The sequence below is a fragment of the Calonectris borealis genome, chromosome 5, assembly GCF_964195595.1.
Source record: "Calonectris borealis chromosome 5, bCalBor7.hap1.2, whole genome shotgun sequence".
Taxonomy (NCBI): domain Eukaryota; kingdom Metazoa; phylum Chordata; class Aves; order Procellariiformes; family Procellariidae; genus Calonectris; species Calonectris borealis.
Window position 1 is genome coordinate 19059216 of NC_134316.1, and position 26811 is coordinate 19086026.

The following is a 26811-nucleotide window of genomic DNA, read 5'->3' on the forward strand; positions in this document are numbered from 1 at the left end:
CAGGAAACTGCTAAACGACATTTCTTGGTGTGTGGGTGCCCTGTGTACACCTGTATGGATTTGTCTTTGTATCTCGAAAGTATGTCATTACTATATTTTCCAAACAGTAAGCCACTTTTCTTGCAGCTGTTCAGAACCTGTCTTGGGAAACTTGAAATGTGAAGGTTTGTTTAGTGAAATGAAATCCATTCGGTCAGAAATGAATCTATTCTTTTTTTTTTTTTAATAGGATTAAAAGCCTTTGTTCATTATTGTAGGTTGCCTGCGTTACAAGTACATTTTTCTGGTTCTTGACAGTCTTTGTAAACCACAAGAAAAGTAAATCACTGAGCGATCAGCTTCATGTGTGCATGGGGAGGGGAGCTGAGAAGTAGAGAATTTAGGAGAATACAACAGCCTTGTCCTGTCCTTTTCTGATCAGAACACATATTTATTCATAAAAATTTAAGGAAACTTAACAGCGAGGCAAGGAAAAATAGCTACACGTAGGCTCATAAGACGTGACACTGTCATTGTGAGCACTATGGGACTTTCTGAGCAGTCTGTTAATCAGCTCCCTCTGTGACTTTTTCCACATTAGCACCCTGTGTTCACACTGGCTCCAGAAGAATACGGTCTCTGACCACTTCTTCTTTCAAGTTTGCTTTAATCAGGAAGCCAGTAAGAAGTGAGTCAATCCCATGTATTTAACACCCACTCCACCATTCCTGTTCTGAGGAAGCAACATTTTTTACTGTCCTCACCCCTCCCCTTCCTGCCTCCCCATCTTATTGCTAGTACATTGTTGTTCCCCCCGCTTCTACACCTGCAATTGTAAGGTCTTTCTGTTATATGAGGGAAGGGGCAGAAGGTAGCTGTTTCCAGCTCATTTTACGCTGGGTGCTATACAGCTGTAATTTAGATGATAACATAGAAGGTACATCCCCAAGGTTTTAGGAGTCTTTCCAGGGTCTGGGGAGCACACCGTGAGAAAATGTTGGGTTTATAGGATCAGCCCAGTATGTTGTTCTGTGGTAGCGGGGCACAGCTAGGGGGGTGACAATACCTACATCACAGCGTTGTGATTTGAATGTCACAGTTTTAAATGAAGAAAGATGTGGCGGTTCCAGTATCTCATTAAAAAAAATCACCTCACTTGACATCTGCAGTCATTGCAGATGACAAAATGCATACAAAAATGTATTTATTTCACTTTGTGACTGGTGGACAAAAATTGACTCCCTTTGTTCTGGGACCTCAGGCGAGTGAGCAATCTTAGGCAGTGGGAAGAGAAGGGAGATGTGGGGAAAGGGGAGAGAAGGGAGAAAAATGAGTCGCAGCCGAACTAGGTGTACCTAGGTGTCATCGTACTAGATGCGATCAAATAGAGCGAGCCTGGGGGATGGCTGGTTCCTGAGGTTGGACAGACCTCAAACTTTTTACCTGTGGCTGAGCACAGTTGCATGGGACCAGGGGAACAAAAGTGTGGGCATTAATGTAAGTTTTCCTCCCCTAACCAGCTGTCGCTCAGCTTAACCAGCTGCTGCTGTAACTGCAAGTTTTCTTGGCATCCCATTGAACAGCGCACGGAGAAGAAAATTTTTTCACTGCCAGTTTTTCTAGACCTGACCTGAGGGTGCGTTCATGTTGCCCTGGGGCTTCACTCCCGCTGACTATTCTCGTGTCAGTGTGGTGATAACCAAAGAAAAAGTTGTTTCGGACTCACGAGGACATTTACACAACTTGCTAATTATTTTTAAGTGAAGAACTGTGGAAAGAGAACTCCAGACATCACAGCCTTGTGAGGCGCATTACCTTATAATTAGTTGAATGTCTCCTCTAAGAGGTTTGTTTTTCCTATAAAGCTTATTCTGAGTGGCTTTTAATGCTTGTTATGAATTATTCTGCCAACTGAAGCATTTGCAGAGCTGCTGTCCCTGACAGCTGATGGCAATTGGTTTTGAAAAGACACAGAGCAGCTTTAATGTTTAGAAGAAACTGGCCAATAATTTTAAGTAAAGTTTATTAGTAATCATCAGCAGCTAGGAACAACATTGCAGTTTATTCTCTGAGGGATGCATCCATTGTAATTCCTTTTTCTCCACTAGAAACCATGCTCTGAACTCTGTTAATCCACTGGGTAGCGAAAGGAGAACTTTTTAGGCACTTCATCTGGAAGCTGCAGCTAATCTGTCTGAAAAAGAAAAAAGACTAAATAACAGCTTTAAAACACTCTGTTAGAGGGAGGTTGAGAAATGGGCTCACCTGAAAGTATACTCTGTTCCTCCCCATGGAGCCCTCTTGCCAGAAATTGTTTCTGTGGCAACAAATTTGTTTCCAGCTGGGTTGTCTTGGAGTTTGATCTGGGGTTGGTTAGGCTCAGATCAGTCACCATGCCAGAGGCGAACAGAAAGGCAAAACTGATCCGGTCTACAGGTAATGGAGAAGGCAATCTGCTGCTGATACTGTTGCTCCACGAGAGATGTTCTCCTGACATTCTCCACTCAAAAATTGCTACAGACAGATATTGCTGCGAGGATGAGCAGGGTCTCTCATTTCTAAACATCGTTGCTTTATCCCACAAGCTTTCAAGCTTCCTTTCTCTCATGTTGTTTGCTATGGGTCGACAGTAAAGACGCATGAGCTTTGAAAAGAGGTTAGATAGCTAACAGAGGAAGGGGAGATCAAAAATGAATGCATTACAAAAGCAAATGCAATCAAAGTATCAAACTTAAGTCACTTTAATGACACCTGAATAAAATACTAAAATGGGCAACATCACTAGGGAAGAATGGAAATATTATTACAGAGATCTCTTGGTTTGGCTTTCTTATAACTCAATATTTTAGTAACAATTAGAATTTGATCATTTTATATGTGGAAACATTTTGTCTTCCATCTGCCAAAGGAAGAAGGAGAATCTTTACCCTGTGATGGATAACGATTTAGTGTCTACGCACATATCTAATTAGAGGTTGTATCTGTTTTATGCTCTGTGTTTAAGAAGTGATCAGACATAGCTCACAAAATAAGAATTGGCTTTTAAAGTAGGACATGGCTTAAACTAAGATCTCCTAACTTACCGTGTCAGGACATTATTATCTGGAATTTGAACTTGTGTCCGAATTTCAGAGATGGCCTTACACCTCCACCCCAGAGCAGGACCTGGATTTCTGAACAGCTCTCAGGTTTGGAATCCCACATCTCCTGTGCCAGCTTTTCCATCACCTGCCCAAGAGCTCACCAGAACTTCCCCGCAATGAGTGTTTGATTCTCTCCCTTTTCCCTAGTCAGATGCGTGTTGGGAAGCGTGAACGGTTTACAGTAAGGTTGTTGCTTTTGCTCTGAGTTGCTTCTCTGATAGTGTAAAAGAAGGATTTTTTAATTTCTGTAAGGTCATGGTTCTTCAATTATTTTTTCAATTTTTTTTTGTTGAACCTCTTTTATCCAGATTAATACCATTATTGTGGGCAGGTTGTTCCTCCCCATTTTCTTTAAAAGAAGACTAGAGAAGAGTCAGTTGGTTTTCAAGCACATGGATGCCTGAGTTTGTGCCTCCATGCAGGATGCTGGGATTTGTTTCCCAGGAGAGAGGTGGCAAACCTGACGGGACTCTGACATGGGGGGGTGGGCAGTCACTGCTCGTGCGGATGCCAGGGTCATCCAAAGGTGGGATGGAGAGATGCTGGAAAGAACATTCAGGATCTGAGCCAGGACGCTGAAGTACAGGAATTCAGCAACACTGCTGAGGAAGGCTTCTCACAGTGTATGCAGGGCCAGACAGAGAGAGGCAGTTTCGAGGTAAGACAAAGAAAATGGAGGAGGGAAGACGGGCTCATAAACACTGGGAAATGAGGGCACTCAGGAGTAAGGGAAGGACAGATTTTGCTTAAATCTTAAAGAAAGGAAGACATTAGCAGTTAAAATCATGTGAGTACTAAAAGAATTTTTTAAATGAAAATTAAGGGAATTGAGGAAATGAAATTTCAGGAAGTGAAAATGTAAGCAAGCCTGCAGGTACAGACGCCAGCCTTTTGTTTAGAATGATTTATCCATTGGGGACTAGGTTGTTGGAGTCCTGTATCCTCAAGTTAAAAAAAAGAAAGAACCAAAGTTTTCAACAGTCGTCTAGGGAGCGAGAGCAACAGTGAGGGAAAGAGCACAGAGGAAAACCTTCTGCTTCTACGCAATCGTGAGAAGTCTGAGAAATAACATTGGAGAACAAGCCTTACATGAGATTATTGACTTAGATCTACAGGAAATTTTGTTAATCTCCAAAAGGGAAACTGCAAAAAAGGAGGAAGTTTAATTAAAGGCAGCAAAAAGGGATAGCTCAGAAGAGTTATATTGCTACAGGCTAGATGGGGACATGCACAACTGCATGGGCGCCTGCCCCTCCCCCCCCAAAGTGCTGGATCCAAGGAAGAAATACAAAAATACAAAACAGGGGCCAAAAAAGGCTCAGTCGAGTCTGAAAGGAAATGAGCACAGCTAAACAGCAGTACGTGGAAGGGCCGATGGTGTGCTAGACTAGAAAGGATTGGATCTAGAACAGAAACATGTTTGAAACACACAGTGGGGATCAGTGCAAACCAGAAACACATAGTACAAAGGCACAAAAGAATTATTCCAGTTTTAAATGGTGACAGTGCACGTGATGGTAGGTGCTTCAATTGAATAGGCTTCTACCCTATGAGAAATTTCGTCTCTGATTAAAATAAATCCAAACTGGAGAAAAAGAATGAAGTCAAAGAAAAATGAGGGGCAGAAGGGAAAACTCTCCAAATAGTGTGAACAGCTTTTCACTTTACTGTGCCTTAAAACTTTTGCTGTACAAAATGAATCATATACTGAATCATATATGCAGAAAATAGCATTTAAAAGAGAGATGACTTTATTGAATGTATCATTATTTGCTGATGCGTAGAATAATGAGAATGTTAACATTCTCCTTGAACAGGAGATGTGCTCAATCTCTTCATGCACGGCAGAGTTTCAACCACATTTCAGTTAGACCTAGCAAGCACAATTTTTCTCTCAGACAGCCTTTGCTATTTGTCAAATGTTATTAGTCAAACATTGATTATTGATGTCCCAAGCTACTGCTTGTCGGCAGCACTGCAAAATCAGTTCTATCCACTGAAGTATCAGTAAAGGAGGAGAAAAAATTGTACAGATGGATGTTCGGTTGCTTTCCAAACTACTTTTGGTTATGAGATAGTTCTGTTTGGAGGCCTCTGTTTGGGGGATATGCTGCTATTTGGGTTTAATTACACCTTGTTCTGTCTGGAGACAGTGGCTTTATAAAAGATGCAAGCAGAAAGAGAATTTGGTCCCTTCTTTGGTCTCCAACTTGTTAGTTTTTGAATAAAAGTTTTCCCTTGTAACCAGTGAGTGATGCTGGGGAGGCTCGACAGAAGGGACTGCCTTGCATGCTATTGGCACCCCTTCCATTTTCTGTGAGAGCATATGGGTACAGAGAGCAAGTTGTTCTCAATGTACACATAGGCTATGTCTGTATAGTGCCGTAGGCATCTGGGCGAAGATACAGGCTAACATCTGACTCGCTCTGCCCAGTCTTGGTGCGTGCCTGCTGACTGGTACGGGATGCTGGCAGTGTGCTACGGCCCACGTGCTGTAAATGGGTGGCCCGTGCTCAGGCTGCTGAGAAACCTGTGGGGTGAGTCCCACGGGGCCACGGCTCCCTTTGGGCAGTCGTTCTGTGAAGCAGGGGCTGTATGGCAGGGCCGGGGTAGAGGAACACACTGGCAAACCAAGAAAGGCAAAAATCATTGAAATGCAATACAGATACGACCTAAACCTTAAGTCACTGATTTCTATGCAAGACATCTGGCGTTGCCGGATGGAGCACAGTGCTGGTGTCAGAGCAGGCTGCAGCATCAAAAGAGGCAGTAATAGAGAGTTTGGGAAAATGAATCAGAAGAGTGATTTTCCCGAAGACTGTAGATGGTAAAATGAATCAGAACCCATTTAGTTCAGGAAGGTGAAGTTCCTATTTCTGAATCCCAGGCTACAACACAGTTGTTCCAGTCCTTGCTCCTTACTGGTAATATTGCGAGTTGATCATGGCTTGTGTGGCTTCTAATCAGTAAGACCTGTGTAATCGTGGCTTTTCTTGCATTGTTGTTTTAAATGAGGACCAGTGCGCAGATTCAGGATTAAAAGCAGTTCTGTTGTCTATGATTGATTGTTTCCTGCCTGCTGCCTGTGCAACAGAGACAGGACAGTGGCTTCTGTGTCAAGGAGGGTCGTGGGGGAGAGGGAGGTTGAGTTGGCTGAGGTTTTAGTTGAGGGGAAAGGAAGATTTGGAGTTGTTCTCTGAGGAATACAGAGATTTAAGTTTTCTGCAGAGAGTGGTGTGATGTGTTTTACTCCACTCACCGTGGATGACTGCAAGTCATCCACGAAGCCTCAGGGAGATGTCCCCTGTGGGTAGGAGCTAGTCACAACAGCTCAGCAGTGAAGTACTTTGAAGGTCATGTTGTCCACCTGGCTGATCTTTAACAGCAGGAAGGAGGGGGCAGATGAGTGTCATTTTTAAAAGCTTTGAGGCAACTATGGCATGACTAATTCCTGTTATGTGATTCACCCCCCTGATACCGCTTGGACTGCTTGCCTGAAATTACACATTGTATGAACTTATTACCATAAATAGGGATTTTCCAAAGTGTAGTTTCTTTTCAGCACTTCCCTGTGCTCAGCCAGTTGCTCAGACCTTGTGTTTGGTAAAAAGGCCCTAATCCTAGATAAAGAATAAGTAGTAGTCTGAGATATTGGACTAACTGTGCTTATTATCCTATCTGTCTTCCTTACCCTTCATGTCAAGTTGTCCTTCATATATGCAGGCCCATCTAAGAAGTCCAAAGTCATAAAACCCTGAAATGAAATGGTACAGCAGCAGAACATGGATTTTTTTGTATTAGTTTTTGTGCATGTGAACTCATATAGATTTCACTTTGATACAGCCTTAATTTCTGGGAAAAAACTTTCAAAATTAAAAAAAAAAATCATAAAAAAGCATTGGAAAATGATGATTTGTTTCAAAACAAAATTACTTTGTGGAAATGATTTTGCTTCATGTCAGAGTTATACAATTTGTTTCCATGCTATTGCATGTTGCTAAGACGGATAAGTTGTGTCACGTCACCTGGCAAACAATAGTGGAGAACAGAATGACAAGGTCCTGAGAGCTCCCCAGACATTTCTTTGTCTTCAAGGGGCATCAGCTGAACCATTCTCAAGTTGTTTGCCAAACTTTAAGACTTTCCGTGACAGCCCTACCTCCCATGCACCATCTATCCCAACGCTCCACTTTCCTTCGTTAGTGGAAAGTTTTTCATGGTGTTTAACGCAGCCTCTCTCATCTTTGCATCAATATTTAACATGTTTGAAGGTTGTTGCTCTGTTTGCCCTCAATCTGGTCTTCTTTAGACTAAACAAGCCCAACTCCCGCAGTCTTCAGCTTTGCTAGACCTCTGACTTTCTCCTGCACTTCTCCCGACCACAGCCAGCGGATCCCAGAGGATCCGTGCACCACTGTAGAGCCTTACAGAGGTGCACAGGACCACAGGGTAGTACCTACAGCCTGCTGAGACCCAATGTGATATGTGGGGGGGGAGCTGTTCTATAAAAGTGTGTTGTTGACTTCAGTTCAGTATGTGACCCTTGGAACCCCCACTCCTTCCCGGTGTTCTACTGTAAAATAGGATATGCTTTATTACTGACTTCTCTTATTATATGGAATATGTAATATGTCGTATACAGCAGTTTGCACATCAGGTAAGAAAGAAGCTGGATACTCGGTACTCTAATTAAAATGACAAATGTGAGCCTAGGATGATGATAATCTGGGTTATTCAGGGCATTTTTTTCTGAAATATTGACGTTTTCCAGTAATGTACATTTTGTCCTTCAACAAGTCCTCCCTGTGACCTCTCCCGGTGTAGCCTACAGGGTAATGTGTTATTACAAGTTACTTAGCTCTTTTATGGCCATTCAGAACTTCTCAGCTGCTTGCTTTCTAGGTGGCTTCCTGCTTAATTCAGAGTGAGTTTGTTTTATTTACGAAGTGGGTTGAATATAGAACATTCATGTTTGTGATCCATACTGATTCAGCTATTCCTTACAGAGCTTCATGATCTGCGGGCCAGGGCACTTGTAAGATTAAACTACATTACCATATCATTACTGATGGGAAATGAGCATTGAAAATAGATTTAGAGGTCATGAAATTATTTGAATTAATTACGTGGCTAATATACATGGGATATCTTCATTGGCTTCTAGCTGCATTGCATTCGTCAGCCCACACTGCTTATGTTAGGCTGCACAGGTCAAATTTCTCAGCTTATGGTGGTGTCCAATCTAGTGCTTTCAACAAGCAACGAAAAAAAAGATTCATGATTCAAGTATTTTAACATGAACCTGCTACTCAAATCCACATGATCAACTCCTAATGACAAATTTACAAGTTGAGGGCATGAAACCCTCAAGTACCCCACCACTGTGGGCCAGATGGCATCTGAAGTTTTACCCATTAAATATTTAATGTAACTTTGGAGAAGTTTGGTAAGTAGAAATGAAGAAGTTGGGACAAATTCCCAGGATATCAAAGTTCAAGCAAATGGAGTGATTTACCCAATACTGTGAATAATTGCATGTCTGTGTAAGGGAAAATTGGACATCGGTGACTAATTAGTCTTTTGTTTATGTGGGTTCTGAAAAAATGTTGCTGGCTTCCTTCTCTAACAATAGGTTTATAAATGGAGTCATAAAATAATGACAAAAGTAAAGTGATTTGTAATTTACAGAATACTTTTACGGTTTCCTCCCACTGAAACAGATACACAGAGTAATGAGTATTGTACACAGAGGTTCGTGTTAGAAGGGTCCACTCACAAATTACCAAACTTGAGTCTCCGCAGCTGTGAGTCACTTCTGTAAATGCACGGATATGTGTGTTGATTGTCTGATGACTTGTTCTGGTTGAAACTAGGCTGACGGGTATATAATTCTCCAACTACTCTTTTCACAAGACAGGTGTTATGCCTGTTTTACCCCAATCCACCATAATTTCTGAAACATCATCAGCAATAGTTCACAAATTGCTTTAGCTAATTCCCTCGGAGTGCACATAGACTTTCAAAATATGTTATCTATTTTTTCTATGCCCCCATCCTACTGTTAAAAACAATTTTGTTAGATGCTGGGTCACAATTTTCGTTCTAAAGATTGATATAAAAAATAACAGCAAATATTTCAGCTGTGTTTAAATCTGTAATTTGTGCTTGTGCCTCATACGTATTTGTCTTTCTTTACCCTTCCTTTCCTTGTGTGTTAATAGAATCATCCTTCATTGCCTTTTATGGCTCTTTCTACTTGTGACCCTTTTAGAATCATAGAATGGTTTGAGTTGGAAGGGACATTTAAAGGTCATCTAGTCCAACCCCCCTGCCATGGGCAGGGACATCTTCAACTCGATCAGGTTGCTCAGAGCCCTGTCCAACCTGACCTTGGATGTTCCCAGGGATGGGGCATCTACCACCTCTCTGGGCAACCTGTGCCAGTGTTTCACCACCCTCATTGTAAAAAATGTCTTCCTTATATCTAGTCTAAATCTACCCTCTTTTAGGTTAAAACCATTCCCCCTTGTCCTGTCGCTACAGGCCCTGCTAAAAAGTCTGTCCCCATCTTTCTTGTAAGCCCCCTTTAAGTACTGAAAGGCCGCAATAAGGTCTCCCTGGAGCCTTCTCTTCTCCAGGCTGAACAACCCCAACTCTCTCAGCCTTTCCTCACAGGAGAGGTGTTCCATCCCTCTGATCATTTTTGTGGCCCTCCTCTGGACCCGCTCCAACAGGTCCATCTTTTACATCATAATTCTTCCGATTGAATCCAAACATCATTGTGCCATTTCCTCATACTCAGTCACGCACTCCAATTTCCACTTTCTTCTAAATTTTGTTTTCAAACTTGGTCTAAGGATATTAGCCAGTTTCTGCCCATTTTATATTGTTCGACCGGTCCCTAGTCTCTTCTTCTGGTCATCGCTTCCCAGACTCTTTACGTGACCTTATTCTTCCAGGCTTTGTGAACCAGGATCAAACCAAGCTGACAAACCCTCAAGTGTTGGGGGAAGCTTCATGTGTGAATTTAAGGGCTGGTGTTTGTGTAGGTCCAAATCCTAAACCAAATCCTAAACTGAAACAACCTCACATTTCTGCTTCCAAGATATGCAGCACAGTTCAAGTCCTGCTATGACAGCCAAGTGACTCAGGCCTATCTGCGGTGTATGACAGGTGCAGGGACAGATTAAACAGCAAGATAGCTACTGTCGTATAAAGGCACATGACCACATTATGCTCCTTGTTCATGGAAATGAGTGCTTTGCAGATGAGGCAAGCTGTCTGCACAACTTTTGCAAATTCCTACAAGGAAGTCCTTTGGCCTAGTCCCATTTGTCTCTGCTAAAAATATGTGGGTCTAATTGCAGACAGATTTCTTACAAGGAAAATTGTAGTAATGTACACTGAAACTGAAAAAACCCACCCAGGCTCCATGCTAGCACTTGGTCGGAGCTGAAGAGGCTGTTGCTGCAAGTGGCTCTGAGCTATTTCCTGTGCCGTCGCCAGCAGACAGCGCTTAACACGTGAGCTGCTCCGTGGTTCATGGCGCAGGGGGAGTCATGCTTTTGTCAACAGTTAAGGCACAAAGGAGTTGGGAAAGAAAAGAACCTGTTGTTGAATTGTCCAGGGAATAGTGAAAGTTGGCTTGTTTAAACCAAGAAAAAGTGAGGCTCTCAGGGATCCTCGGCTTTATTTTTAATCCAGGAACAGGAGAATTCTTTGGAGCTCATGTAGATGGCGAGAGTCTTCTAATTTGTTTCCAAGACTTGGGCTTAGATGGGTATCATCTAAAAGATGTGGGCATATATGAGAGAGAAATATTGCCTGGAAATGTCTGCAGACTCGTGATACTGAAGGTGTTACATAAACTACGCTCTAAAAAATTGCACAGCTGCACTATTTCCATATTAAAGCTGTCTAAAAGGAATGCCTGTGTGTTCCCGTTCGTAAGTGCTTTCAGCTTTATGATTATCTGCACCCCAGATGTTCTTCATACAGCAACTTTTTTCATTTTTCTCCTCCCCCTACCCAGATGAGGTCAGTAAGTAATGGGGGAGCTATTCGTCTTTTCTCTCCCATACCCTGCATCATCTTTCCTTCAGCTTCCACTTTTCCAGACAGCTTGTAAGGTATTGTGTGTTACGTTCTTAATAACAGGGTGGGCTCTTCCGCACCCATTTGTTTAACACTGCCATTGCAGTACTTTGATACCAGGTTTGTTGAAAAATCATACAGTTTCGCTCCCTGGCCAGTGCAGAGCTTGGTTAGTGTACCTTTGTATTTCCCATTTGGCTGCTGAGCCTGTCACTAGCCAGGCACGAGGGGTCAGAGCGCACAAAGGTGTCCCAGAGCCCATGTGCTGAGGAGGCTGAAACGAGGGAAGGATTTCCTAGCTCACTGCTGTCGCTGACCGAAGAGCAGTATAAGGCAGCTGTACAAGCAAGAATCTGGACCTGTGTTTTTCATCCCCATCTTTGAAATCAGGGATGTTAGCACAAGGCAGAGAGATTCGTAACAGCCAGCCTTCTTTTCCTGTCCTGTCCCCTGAAACAGCCCACTCCAGCACTTCCTCCGGGAGCGGGAAATGTTGGTGTAATCGTAAGCGTATATTATATAGCATAATGTCCTATCAATAAGACTTTTGCTGTCTCCTTCACATTCTGCATTCTGGCAAGATTTTTAAGCTAAACAGAAATGATTTTTACAATCATGTTCTCCATGACATAAAAATAATTTAATAAAAACATTTTGAGTTCTTAGAGGAAAAGAAACTTTTTCAAAAAACAGTGCAACTGTACAGTACATCTGCTTTTTCTCATACTGTGATCCATATTGACTCACTGGGTAACACTGAATGAAACTCAGCGCTGTTGAACTAGGCTAGACACATAAAGATAGTTTCGACTTTTCAAAATTGTCGACAGTTTTTGAATTACTATTTGGCCTCATCAACTCATTTGTCCTCAGGAGCTGGACACTGACTGGACACTTTCAGTTGGTAGATTAGATGACAGATCCCAGATTTTTCGGCATTTTAGACTATAAATCATCCTGTGTAGGCAAACTCTTATGTGTAGAAGTCACCGAATTATTATACAGAAACGAAATGGTATCAAATACAAACTCAAATACAACTGTACTTGGCCTGGAGCTCTGGCTTGGAAAAGGTGGATTGGGGTAAGTGTGTTATCAAACCTGCCTCAGCAAAGATTCTGTGCAGTATCCTTGCGGGTGTGGAGTCAGGTCTCCTGTAGGCAGAAGAGCTGCATGATGGTTATGAAGCCATTGAGAAACTGGATAGTATTACAGGAGAGCTAATGGCCCCTAAGAAACAGTCCTTTGGGAAATCTGTACATAAGTTCAGCAATTAATTTCTGCTGTACACGCCTGCACTGCTAACATTATCACCATTATTCCGCAGGAGCTTGGAGCAAACTTCAAACTGAACCTTAGGTATCTGTGACTGGGTCCCTTAAGCATCATTTCTTCTGCTGTGCTTGATTTATCTGTTACAAGTATTGTGCCACCCACAGTGGAGGGGATGAGTCTCTGCGCGAGAGTGAGAGGAGGAGAGCAGAGCTTGTGCAGTGCTAGACTGGACCAGTCTTTCACACAAGTTGTATTGGACAATGAAGTTAGAAGTTTTGAAAGAGATGAGCTTATGTTGGCCTGTTGTTTCATGACTGAAGGTGTCTGAGATGCCCAAGAATACTTCCACCAAAACCAGGACTGGTGTTCTGTCTGTTGGTAAGAAAAAGAGGAAAAGCAAAGGAATGAAAAACACATTCTAATTCTTAAATATTTACATGTGTCCTTAAGTTTGCTGTGATTTCTGTGGGACTGTGCTGCACTGGCTGAAGCTAAACACTGAAAGTCTTTGCAAGTTTGGTCACTTATTTCAGCCAGGCAACTCTTTTCTCACCCAAAGGAAGTGATTTTCTTTTCAATTTCTACAGGAGTAAAGCTCACCACTATTTTAAAAAAACATTTATTAAAAAAAATTGAGAGTAACATCCTCAAGTGCTGCAGCTGTAGCATGGTCATGTTTTCATAAGGGTTGCCTTTGAAAAAACTGTATGTTCCTAGAGAGGACAGAAGATGACAAAAAATATAAATTAGGATAGTAAACAGGAAAAAGTAACAAGGCCTTATCTTTGTCCCTGACAGTGCTGTCTCCATTTGAATCCATATTAACTGAAGCTGTTCCTTTAGAAGGAAGAGTACACAAATTGTTAACCTTACAAAAGTATACACTACAACTGTGCATTTTCTGGGAAGGGATTGAAAGAAATACAGTCTTGGTGTTCTGCGTCATCAGGTAAAACATACATCTCCTTCAGACTGGGCACACTTTGCCCCACTGTCTTCCAGTCCTGAGCATTTGTGTCAATGTAAATATATCATGAGGTGATAAAATGCTGAATGTGATACTGCATTTAGTCTAGGGTTTAATCACTTGTCCTACTTGAACTGAGTGCTAACCCGTTGTCAGAGGTTATTTTTATAAGTGTCTTAAGTAGTAATAGTATAGTATAGGAATGGTTTGTATGGGTATGTGCTTGGATTATAAAAGATTCTTCAGGTGAAAACAATTATATTCATATTCAATGAAGATGAAAAGGAAAGATACAAATGTATAGATCGTAACAGTAAATGAGTGTCTCTGACACAAATATGGAATCTATAATAGCATATCCTGTAGGACTGAGACCATGGGGATACATTGTACCAGATTTTTACAGTGTCCTTCTGACAGAGAAAGACAGCTTGCTTTCAGGATTGCGCTTACAAGTAACTGTAAGAGAGACTGCTAAAAATTCTGTTTTTTTCATCCTGATGGGTTGAACTGCATATTCCATGGTATTTTGTATCTAAAGGGAATTTAAGAAAATTTAAGAAAGGAAATTAAAAATCAACTGTTTTGTGCACCCTGCATCCTCTAAGGAAGTCTGAGTGGACTGCTGGTTTGCCAGACTTTTTTTCCATCTTGGACAAATGAGATTACTGCTCTTGTGTCTCATCTGTAAACTAGAGATGATATTTCTTCACCTTTTAGGTACTCGTAAAGCTGAAGAGACAAATTTTTGTAAATTGCTTTGGAATTTTTGGACACAAAATTTTCTGTTCTAGGACTTACTCATATGAATCATGATTTCCCAGACAGGCTTTATCATCTATCAAAGACTATAAGAAAATTTAGGGCTAGGAAAAGGCAGCTTACTGAAAACTGTACTGTATATTTAACAATCATATCCTTTCTGAAGATTTTCATGTGTTTTGCCTTCAGGTTATTAACATCCTGCAGCAAGTCATCACTTCAGCCTAAAGGTTTTGTGGAAAAAATAAGTGATACATGAAACTGGATGAAATTAAATTTTACATCTACTCATTCGGGACCCTGATGAATGATATACGGGGAGAGGTAGAAGATGGTGAATTTCACAGAGAATGTGACTGAGAAGTGCACTATTAATCATGATATCCACCAGACATTATCCCCTGTGGTATACATATTTGTATTTATATTAGGCTTGCCGGCTAATTGCCTGTCACTGTACTATGGGTATTTACAGATCAAGGCTAAAAATGAACTGGGTATCTACCTTTGCAATTTGACTGTAGCAGACCTGCTCTACATATTTTCTTTGCCTTTTTGGCTTCAGTATGTTTTACAGCATGACAACTGGACCTACAATGAGCTGCTGTGCAAAATTTGTGGCATCCTCTTGTATGAGAATATCTACATCAGCGTGGGCTTCCTCTGCTGCATCTCCATTGACCGCTATCTCGCAGTAGTGTACCCATTTCGGTTTCAACAGTTTCGGACAATGAAGGCTGCTGTGATTGTGAGCATCGTTATCTGGATCAAAGAAATAATGACATGCCACTTCGTCTTTATGCACGGGGAGATCAGCATGGATGCCGAGAGCCACATGGTATGCTTTGAGCATTACCCCATCAAAGAATGGGAGCACAATGTCAATTACTACCGCTCCTCTGCCGGTTTCCTTTTCCCCTTCTTTCTGCTGGCCTTCTCTTACTGTGGCATTTTACGAGTTGTCCACAAGAGTCATGGCACTCAAAAGAAGAAGAAAATCCAAATTAAACGACTGGTTTCAAGCACCGTTTTAATTTTTTTAGTTTGCTTTGGACCATATCACATCCTGCTTGTGGTTCGCAGCTTGTTGGAGAACAACTGCTCATTTGCTGAGAAAATATTTAATGTTTACCATGTTTCTCTCCTGTTGACTACTTTTAACTGCGTTGCTGATCCAGTATTGTACTGTTTTTCCAGTGAAAGCACTTACCAGAACTTTGCCAAGATGCGAGACTCTTGTTTAACATGTTTAGGGTGTCTGAGGACTGAGACGAAGGAATCCTATCCGCTGAACGCTCCAGAAACTGCCTACAGGCCACAGCATGACCAACAGCCAAGGTTATTACAAAAATCACATGATGGTACTGGAATGAAGGACTCCTCCACAACTAACATGGGCAGCCTATAGCATTCAACAAAAAAGGATATTAATCTAAAATCTGCAGCTATGGCTGTGTTTGTGTATTCATCTGATTTATCCACGTATTACAACTCTGTTACCTCGCACAGGCTTATTAAGCAATGCAGTACAGTGAGGTGGTTTATGGAGGTGCTTGGACCTTGGCAACAGTGAGGAAAGCACATGCTAAGTCAGATCAGTTACAATCACGTGTCTGTTATGCTGGTACCACTCAAAGCCTGTTGTCTTGATGACTGCATTGACTGGAATAAGCTAGTACTCATGGTGTGTGGTTCTGTTGAATTCGTCTTTAACTGCATCTAGAGAAAATAAATCTCTACAAGCTGTCATCATCTGTTGAAAAGGTTGGAGACAGAACAAATTAAATGTCCCCATATGTACTTTAAAAAAAAGAGAAAAAATTGCTTTTCTGCAACATTTCTGTAACTCTCTGAAATAACTTCTCCTTCAGCCAGTTTCAAGGCCTACAGAGACCATGCCAGAACCAACCGCCTAAAACAACCAATGCAATAACATGGATGTTCTGGGAGAACATGCACAAGGAACTCGGCACCTGCCGAGACCTTCAATCTGTTGATGGACTGTCGAATCTCAGACTGTTGAACCTTATCATACCGCTCCTGTTGACTTCCAGAGGTATGAGATCTCTTGGCTCCGATGGGGATAAATAATTTGGTCTGTTGACTTGGAAAAGAACAGGAGGCTGGTAGTACGTGAGGCGCTTTGAACCCATGCGCTTCTCTGAGTCACTGTGTTCAAAGACAAATTTACATCTAAATTCTACAAAACCTTGCTAAGGTTTGGATTGCGTCCTTCGCAATTTGTGTGTCTTGTGCAGCATAGACCACGCAGACAATGAAATAACAATGCATTTGTCAGGGAAACTGTTAAATGGATTCTGTTTAAGCTCTGTTTTCTCCCACAGATACTATAGCTTAGGGTTTGGTCATTGTTCAGTAAATACAGTATCAGAAATATGATGTATGAATGATCTATGTTTCCTGGTCTAGACAGAAACAAAATACAGGAATAAGTGGCAGATGATGGCAGTTAAAGATGTGGAAGTTGTGCTCTATAGTATTGTTTCTACTACCATCTCCTCTCTAGGTTTGTTTTTTTCTTTATTATACTAATAAATCCTGTATGATGATTCTTTAAGATCTGCTCATCATACCTTCTTGTATCTGTAACTGTTATACCATGAATATTGCCTTGTCCTTTCACTTCTCTGGTTTCAAACCTTTCTTGAAACACCTCTCTCTTTGCAACCTGGAGCTGATAACTTCCAGCAGTTTTGTTTCTTTTTTTTTAAATGTCAAAAGATTCTCTAGACAGACGGTCTACTCCTGGTATCTGAAATATGTCGTTGTAACACAGCCTTGCTTGTCATCAGTTTCTAAAAGGCAATATAATAGTAAGATTTCTGGAAACCACCTTGAAAGTGCAATATTAGAAATAATTAGGGGATGTGTTTAATAAAGAATGTTTTTATTATTTTCTTCTGATATTTGTTCACTCTGTGTTTGAAATAACTATTTTATGGCTTTGGCCCACAGTTTCTGTTTGTGAGTTAACAGATCCTTTCCTCCCTCATCTTGCAGAAAGGATTCATGTCCCACTCCCAGGAGCGGATTAGGTTTGCTTAGGTTAACATTTGGTTTGTTTAATTATTTTACATTTCTTTATACTTAGACCGCTCACCAAGCTGGATTAATTACCTTATACATGCATTTTTTCTTCTGACTGTTAGTGCTGTTTAGCTTTACTTTCTCCTAATCTTTCCTTTAATCTCCTCTGTCTCTATCAACGGGGTCATAAGGCAGGGACTGCCGACTGCCATAATGCCGTGCTTGTATGTCGTTTAGCACCGAGCCAACTACTTGGACTCCCATGAACTGGCAGGCTGTAAGACACACATGTGGTTTGTTCTAGGATGAAATATTTGTTGTCCTGTTTATGCTTTACTTCTTTACAGTTACCCATGTTGTTTAAATTAGACAGCTGGAATGCAGAGCATGCCATATTACATGGAATTGTCATCTGAGGGATTAAGGATTACTTGAGTTGGTACTTTGATGTGGTCAGCGTTTGGTCAGCTGCTGCAGTTTAAAATCAGATGGAAACTCGTGTCACAGAGTCCAGCATTCTGCTACAGTTCTCAACATTTAACCTGCTAATCTGCAAGAGAAGGGGGGGATTTTTTCTTCTTTATTTTTTCTTTTTTTTTTTTTTTCTGAAGTCAATATTTTATGAATTCTTTCTGTATTGTAACTGTTAGGCTTTGGCTGCAGCCTGTAACCAATATGGGAGGAAGGTAACTCTTGCTCCGAGCTTCTCTTTCCATCTCAGCCAGAACAGAGTCAATCAAGGGTCCTACTATGGTTGCTAGAGATATGCTACACATATTGGATTAAATACAGTGCTTGGGACTGCACACGAGAAGGGATTTTAAAAACACACATTAGAGAAAAAGACAAATAAATTATATTTTATATTTCTGAATGAAATCTGACTGTTAAAACTTGTACTGTGGGGAAAGAAGAGCAAAAGCTTACTAAATGAAGTTTTTTTGACAGTGTTCAGAAAGAATAATATACATTGCACCTGTTAGTGTAACATGTCAGTAAGCTACTGAGCATGTAGCACACAGAGAAGGAAATCAGCTGCCTCTTTTCCCAAACAGACATTTTTACATGATGCCAATTTCATTTTGTGGGTTCTGTGCAACAGTGAACATATGCCATCCTGCGGGGTTACTGGCTTTGGCAAAAAGCTCGAGCATTCACATGAAATATTTTACTTAATAGTTATAGTTTGGAGACTTCTAAAGCAGCTATTTTCTAATTGTGAAACTTCAAAGATAGTTTCACTGCAACATCCTTCAAGGAGGCTTTAAATAAAATGATTCTAAAAAATGACTGATCCATAAAATAAACGTTGGGAGCTTTAGTGAATCTGCATGTCTAGCAGTGTCTGGCATTAAGATTTCTTTCTCTCACAATGTTCAACTGTTTTAAGTCTTTAAAGGCTGTGTATCCTCAAGGACGTTAGAAGATTAATGTTCAAAGTATGCTGGTGTTCGTGATATGAACTGATTTTTCTCATTCTCAAAAAGTTATGTGCTTGTCTTACATAAGACAAGGAAAAGCTCACCTGCCAGAAAGAAAAGTAGATACAAGGTGTTGCTGGCCGCTGTCCTTCGGGAAAAGCAGTGGCTAAAAACAACTGCCATCTCATCCTGCTAAAGCACAATGGTTTGATGCTTGCCTTTTGTACCATTATAATCATTTTCTGACAGCTAAAACATCAGTGCCTGAGAGGTGCAGTGTCAAATATACCCTGTCCTCTCTGCTGCGAGGACTGACAACTAGCAGAACTTCAGCCCTGACACTCATCTGGAGTTAAAGTAAAATCACAGCTTTAAATGACAAAAGTCAGGTGCAATTCACAACCATTTGTCATGTACCGGTTCGGCGTTAGTAGGCCTTTGAGGTACTATGTAATTTTGCTTCACTTAGTCTCATCAGGAGCTGAATTTCTATAACTGGAATTCATCTAAATGTTCATTTACATAATTTTATTTCATATTGAATGCAAATGTTTTTTAATTTCTAATCATGCTTTAATTTCTAAGCATTAATTTTTAATCACTGTTTATGTATTTAATTAATTTATTTTTAACAACAGGATATCCTGAAATGTCTACAACCTTTCTGTATTACCCAGAAAGGGACAAAATATATAAATGGCAAACTACTAATATGAAGGAGGCAAAGGATATAGCCTTCCTTTACAGGGAAGGTCTGCAACGCTGCCCTCATTTTCATTAGCTCAATTAAAGTTCTCCCCTTATCTCCTCACACTTCCACAAACTACCCACCGTCATAAAAAGACATTCTTAGAGGGGCTACAGGAAGTGTGCAAGGGAGCTGTATTTAACAGCTTCCACTACTGAACACTTACAGAGTTTTTCTGCTTTGAACCTCCCCTCTCCACTGCAGCTGTTTTCCCCACCACAAGGTATTTTTAAATCCAAGTTGCTACAAGAGTTACTTCCTGTGGCAGTTACGAGGTTAGTAAAACAGGAACAGCAATGCAGTAATATTTCATTTCAATGACAAGCTTTCTTTCTAAAAGCTAGATCACTTCTTAGTATATAATATCATTTAATATCCATTATAAAATTACAGAAGAGAAAGCTAGACCAAATCATCATGATGATATCTCCTTCTCGCTTCACAGAGATGTTGTAAGGGTAACAATAAAAGGTTGCATGCGGCCAAGACACCAGAGATGAAAAGTCATCTTTTTCTGATCTTTTATACCTTATGAGAGCCTAGGGAATAAGAAAATAACATGGGAGCAACTCCTGATATAGAAATCATTAGGGGCAGTCACTGCTGTGCTTCTTGCAGCAGCTTTTCAATCATAAGCGAATGGGTGTTGTAGAAGGGCAGCCCATCCACTTCCATTTCTAGACTGGCAGTTTTTCCACTGCGGACCCCGTGCCGCAGAAGTGTTTTCAGAAGCTTTTCTTCCTTAAAAAACAAAGAAATAGAATATAATTAAAATCCTGAATCAGACAAGAGCATTCCTCAATATCTTTGTTTTCATTCTAGGGGAGACTGACCACATCCTCCATATTTATTTTGACAGCAATTTGCTAACAACTTTTTTTCCTTGTCCCAGAGAATATGTGTAGCATCTGGAACTTAGGGAGTGTCAAAAGGCTTATATTCTTGACTGCTATTTAATTACTGAATGATATTGTTCTCCACACTCCCTCAAACAGCACATTAGTTTCAATTCAGAAACATGCATCCCTTTTTGCCTGCTTTCAAGTTCCTATATTGCACAAATCAGAATCAGAGGAACCTCCACCCAAAGTATCTCAAAAAACTACCTGTCATGTCCCCAGCATAGCAGCTGGCTGCAGATGCATTTTTAAAGAAAAAGAACAGAAGGGAAAGAGGATACATCAGGAAAAAAGGTTACAGAGAGTACCTGAATGGGCTGCACAGTCACTTTCCTTTCCTGCATTTTCTGTGATCTCTGTGCGCCTTTTGCTCTCTGTCCTCTTTTTTCTATTGATTTTATGAGAATTCTGGTTGCTTAGGAAAGGGATGGGGAAAAAAGAAAACCCTGAAATGGTGCTTCTTTGGGATTCTCTGAAATAGTGTATACTTTGTTTAGAACTGCAACTCAATTTCACGTTTATGACAAGTTATTTTCTTCCTTAACAGTAATGTAAGCAGGTAACAAAGAGTGTTCCAAGTTGAGCTGTTAAAGTACACAGAAGGAACAAAATCCTCAGTTGTGAACTATGGGCCAGTTAGCATTGTGAGATGAAAAGATGGGATAAAATCAGAAAAAACACTAGTTCTACGAACAGTGAAATTAGAAGACCTGGTTTCAAATGGATGTGTGTCTAGCATAAACTGCTTTGCTTTTCATTTGATATTAAACGTACACAGTAAAACTCTTTCTACTGTCTTAGCATTTACTATAAAGATAATTTATTTCTCTAATTCTGTTAATAAAAATCTAAGAAAAATAAAAAGCCTAGTCACGTCAGTTTCCCTCTGCCCCAAACCTGTGGTAATTTACATAAGACCTTGAAATAGTCATATACCTATCTTTACTTACCTTTCTTTGCTAGGAATGCCTTTTCTGGTCTTTGGTCTACTGTTCTGTTTCTATTTGTGTGAGACCTTGCTTTGACAGAAATCACTACTGAAACAGCCCTACCAGTGTCCTTGACAAACAGTTCTATAGGTTTAAATACTTCTGGTTTAATATTCCCATACAATAACTCCAGCAAAGTTCTTAATCTCCTGGACACAAATTAACAATGAAAAAATTATGGAGTTAAAATGTCTAATATTCTCTTATTAAATGTTAGGTTTTTTTCTAGGAAGACTTCTAAACCGTAAAGGATACAATAGCTTTAGATCTGAATTCATAGAATCATAGAATCGTTTAGGTTGGAAAAGACCTTTAAGATCATCAAGTCCAACCATTAACCTAGCACTGCCAAGTCCACCACTAAACCATGTCCCTACGCACCACATCTACACCTCTTTTAAATACCTCCAGGGATGGTGACTCAACCACTTCCCTGGGCAGCCTGTTCCAAGGCCTGACAACCCTTTCTGTGAAGAAAGTTTTCCTAATGTCCAATCTAAACCTCCCTTGGCACAACTTGAGGCCATTTCCTCTTGTCCTATCGCTTGTTACTTGGCAGAAGAGACCAACACCCACCTCGCCACAACCTCCTTTCAGGTAGTTGTAGAGCGCGATGAGGTCTCCCCTCAGCCTCCTCTTCTCCAGACTAAACAACCCCAGTTCCCTCAGCCGCTCCTCATCAGACTTGTGCTCCAGGCCATTCACCAGCTTCGTTGCCCTTCTCTGGACACGCTCCAGCACCTCCATGTCCTTCTTGTAGTGAGGGGCCCAAAACTGAACACAGGATTCGAGGTGCGGCCTCACCAGTGCCGAGTACAGGGGCACGATCACCTCCCTGCTCCTGCTGGCCACACTATTTCTGATACAGGCCAGGATGCCGTTGGCCTTCTTGGCCACCTGAGCACACTACTGGCTCATGTTCAGCCGGCTGTCAACCAGCACCCCCACGTCCTTTTCCTCTGGGCAGCTTTCCAGCCACTCTTCCCCAAGCCTGTAGCGTTGCCTGGGGTTGTTGTGGCTGAAGTGCAGGACCCGGCACTTGGCCTTGTTGAACCTCATACAGTTGGCCTCGGCCCATCGATCCAGCCTGTCCAGGTCCCTCTGCAGAGCCTTCCTACCCTCGAGCAGATCAACACTCCCGCCCAGCTTGGTGTCATCTGCAAACTTACTGAGGGAGCACTCGATCTCCTCATCCAGATCGTTGATAAAGATACCAAACAGAACTGGCCCATATTTTTCATAATACAGTATATGGCCAAAATATAAACATTTCTAAAAGAAAAGCATACATTGCATGGTCAATTAGCAGAGAATTTAGTATAATTTGGTAACCTGCTTTCTGAATGCACTTAAAGATTTGTCTTCTATTTCCTGGTAATGCATCCTAGTTCTTAGCTGCAACAAAGTTAAATGCGGCACTGGTTTTCTATTAAAGAAAAAATATGCATTGTTACATGGTGTCAGTCTTGACATCATGTAACAATACAGCAATGATACAGCTATTTAAGGAAATTATCTGGATAAATTGGTAGCATAAAAAGTGCTACTTTGTAATTTATAAAATTATAAATATGCATCAGCTTATATCATATGAAAGATCATATATATGAATGCAAATATAAGCACCTGATCTTTCTGCATGAAAGAGGTTTTTCTTAGCTCTGAGTATCTATATGCAAAGTGGCAAATTAGATCTTTCGTGTCACAGAAAAGACACCTTCTGAATTGGATACACAAAAGGTAATTTCTAATTTGAATTGTTTCTCCTACATATTTACGTTAGAGGTCTCTGATCTGCTTGCAGGGGGAAAAAAGGCTTGCTTGCTTAATACTGTAGAACTATGCCCGATAAACCATATTCTATCATCAAATGCTATTGTTTCCATTTGTAAGGAACATACACAACGTACAGCACGCTTCCTTAGCTGTAAAGTGCTGCAATTTGCTCACAGTTGACTCTTTAGTAAATAATTACGTTGGGAGTGGGGTAACCAGAAAAATAATCCAATTAATAGAAAAATAACTTGTTAATTTGCACTTTATTCAGGGAAAAAACCTCACTTATGAATGACAAAGCTAATAAAGAATACTAAAACAAAGGTCACATCTTTGTATATTGTTCATTTATAAAGTAATTCATATTCTTATAGGTCATAATTTCAAAACAAATACTATACAGTTCATTTCTTACCATTAATAAAGAGTTCAGTAAAAGAACAACTGCCTGATACATTAACCTGGTTGTGAGATGCAAGGAAATGCAGAGTTGACTGTAGGATGTTCGGCATTAGCTACATTTGGGTATGGATGAATTAATATACTTCCCTACAGTCACTCCCCTAAAAAAGTACCATGAACATCTGAAAAATCAAACCAATATTGTATTAACCAACATAATTATGATTCAACTCCACAACTGAAAGGTAAGTAAAGGTTGTTTAGATCAAATTGTTTCTTGCTCATTAAGTTCTCAACAAGGAAAAAATGCTTTGCAGTATCTCTTATTAAAATAAAGGTAAAGCTTAATCCATGCACTTAGAACAATCTTGGCATTCTGTTCAGCAGGAATGGAGAGCTCCACAGTTCTGCGGTTTGTTGCAGTGCAATCCTGACACTGCTTGAACATGAGGCTGCAGAGAAATAACCTTTGTATTTCAGAGGAAGTCTTCATTTAGTAATTATGATTTATAGTTTTCATGGAAGGAATGCCATTTTTGGAAGAAAAATAAAACACATTATAAGAAAGCTGTTTGGTGCTTAGGCATTCCTTCAAATGTCTTCTCTCCAATTACAAACAGACAAATATAAACACCGAGGTGGGTATGTGTGGTGGTGCTCTTTATCTTACTAGGGTAACTATTATAGCATTAAAAGAAGCTGGATTGGGCAGAAAGTAGCCATATAAACATAAATGGTCTGAATTTCTTTTTATGCTAATGGAGCATGTGAACACTAATGCGTTTAATCTTCTGCACTGCTTACTCTTGTGTGATTTATAATTAAAGATATCACATTCTTTTGTCAGATATTTTTTAATTTTCTCTCCTCCACAAAACTGTTTCCATTAATTTTATCTCAGTAGATTTTAGTATTGCACTTTCAATAGCCCATTGGATCATTATCAATATTCCCAGCTGTATAGCTTAGTAAAGCAAAACCAGAAGGATTTCCTGTACACAGTATCACATTTAATTACAGTATCTCATTACCAGGAATTTGGATCATAGCAGTTTTTAGGATATGTTAATTTAAAGGGCAAAAACAGTAGATGTAACTGGAAAAAAACATTGAAAAGTGAAAAGTAATTAATCTATTTTGGAAAAGTTTGCACTGAAAGGTGCCATATGCTCTGTTAAGTCAAAGGATAAGTGGCTATATGGCTATGCTAAACGTTGGGATCAGTTTCAGTTTTATGACCTTTACATGAAAAATCAAAATAGCAAGAATTAAAAGAAGTAAGACCTACTCTAAAATATTTAACAGGTGCTTTATTGGAATTTCACGCAGAATGTACTGTTATCTCAGGAAAAATACTCCACTGTTGTGGGCAATATCTATTGTAGATGGATTACATTTTGCTTAGCATTCTTGGAGGTCACAAACTTACTGGTTTTGTCCAAGTCTCTATAGAGGTACTCTGCCAATAAAATTGAAGTTTGAAGTTCCTAAGTTATTACAAATATGGTGGAACAAACCTTACTTGATCGTTGAGTACATTTATATTTTTTTTTAAACACTGCCAAGTTAAAAATAGAGCCATGTGCTTAGCAGGATGAGCACAGATCACAGTCATTTCTCACCCCTCTCAGTTATTTTGCTTTTTCTCAGTCTGAATCCTTTGCATTCCCAGAATATCACACTGTTCAGAGCTGCATTAGTCAAAACACATTTAAAAATATTCATCTGCAAGTCCTTCACCAACTTTAATTTAGAGACATTCAAAACTAAATATAGAAAGGTTCTACCATAACTAGAAAAGGTGGAAAGATCAAAAGTAAGGTGCAAGGTCAGAACTATGGAGTGGCTTCTGTATTAGAACTGTGACTTTTGATTTTGGAAGAGAGACATCTAAAGGAGAATACAACAGAGATTTATAAAATCATGAACGATGCTAAGAAAGTGAACAGGGAATTTTAATCACTGTATTGCAATACAAGGATTTCTTGCACTGCCTCTAAAATTGTAGCACTGTCTCGTGCTTGAAGTCACAGCATACAAATACATTCATTTTTATATTCAATCTGTCTCGAATCCTTTGCAGAATATCCTAAGTACAGTGTGGCTGCTTGTTCATCAGGGATTCCCCAAAGTCACCAAAAGACCATGTGAAAGTAAGCTATTGAACTGGACTAGGCAGGATTTAGTGGCTGGTAGCTGACTCCATCTACATGCCATGAGCAAGTCACAACTCCTTGGCCCTACAGAAATTACCTTGGTAACCGATGGAAGTGCCGATAGCCAGACCATCTTCTTCGATAACTGTGGAAACCCAACAGCCTTCCTCAGATAGCGGTCATGTATTTCACAAGTGCTAAGAATATATAGAGCGCAAGCGATGGCATAGCCTCCCCAGTTAGAGACCCCTGCAAAAGAATGTCACCATGAAAACAAATTGTAAAAGAAACCAACGATAGTTATTGCAAAGATACCTAACCTGCAGAAGTCATTAGGCACGTACAGCTGAGTCTCAGGTAGTAATGGTGAAATGGAACGTGGATATGAGTTAAATATGGACACGAACCTGGAACATTTATTTCAGAAATACACAATTGCGTAACATATTAAAATGTTTTCAGTAGTATTTTAGATTGAATTTCTGCAAATTTCCATGCAACTTAGTTTGTGGTTTGTCTTTCCAACAAAGCAAAAACTCAAATGGGCATGGTCTATAACACAATTCCACGAGGCTTAATGCGAAGTCCATGAAGTGTGAGGAGCTGTGTTACAGCCTGGCGTCTTTTGCTTTTAACCACACAGAGGTAGAAGATTTTGATAAAGTATCCTAAACCAGGCAAATTTTCACTGGCGTCAGATTTTATAATGGAATGCTGTACCATTGCAGAGAATCCCTTTTTGGTCATAAATGATGACTGATTAAAGAGTTCACTTATTTTATAAGATATGAAGCCATGGTGAAACTAATTGGCTGTGTCTTGATGATGTGTCCTTGGTGTAAGTATCATATACAAAAAGACATTCTAACTTAGTTAATATCCATAAATTTTCTGTACACTGTTATCAAATCAGTCCACACAGTTTTGTTTGACAGCTTCTTTGTCAAGACTCTATCGGAGATCATTAGATTTGAAACTTGCTGTGACTAGTTATCTCTGCTGCCTGATACCTTTTCCAGAGATGTGAAACAGCAAAATTTTCAAACAGTGTGGACTGTTTGAAAAAACTTTTTTCCACACTTAAACATGTCCAAACCTCCGCCTCACTTCCCTTTGCAGGATCTGGGTGTGACAGTTGCTTTCAAAAAGTAA

At 40.2% G+C, this 26811-nt stretch overlaps 2 protein-coding genes across 10 annotated transcripts in view; one reads left to right on the forward strand and one right to left on the reverse strand.

Moving 5' to 3' along the window:
• The first annotated feature begins 13165 nt into the window (after nt 1-13165).
• GPR68 (G protein-coupled receptor 68) lies at nt 13166-15667 on the forward strand. Its single transcript, XM_075151265.1, has one exon. It carries the CDS (start codon nt 14552-14554, stop codon nt 15626-15628), a length of 1077 nt encoding a protein of 358 aa, XP_075007366.1. The 5' UTR covers nt 13166-14551; the 3' UTR covers nt 15629-15667.
• A 2206-nt stretch (nt 15668-17873) lies between these two features.
• The window catches only part of DGLUCY (D-glutamate cyclase), a 51403-nt gene continuing 42465 nt past the window's right edge, over nt 17874-26811 (reverse strand). For 6 of the 9 annotated variants that reach the window (XM_075151260.1, XM_075151261.1, XM_075151256.1 and 3 more), the window contains 2 exons: nt 25757-25908; nt 18105-20178 (listed from right to left, as the gene is read on the reverse strand). In XM_075151260.1, coding sequence (XP_075007361.1) covers nt 20035-20178; nt 25757-25908 — 296 coding nt within the window. In that variant the 3' untranslated portion in view covers nt 18105-20034. Of the gene's footprint in view, nt 20179-25756; nt 25909-26811 lie in introns of all 9 variants that reach the window. The other 3 variants (XM_075151258.1, XM_075151257.1, XM_075151259.1) reach the window with 2 other exon arrangements.

What these genes read in the sequence shown, in the direction of transcription:
- GPR68 (XM_075151265.1), top strand. Translation starts at nt 14,552, where the DNA reads ATGGTGAATTTCACAGAGAATGTGACTGAGAAGTGCACTATTAATCAT.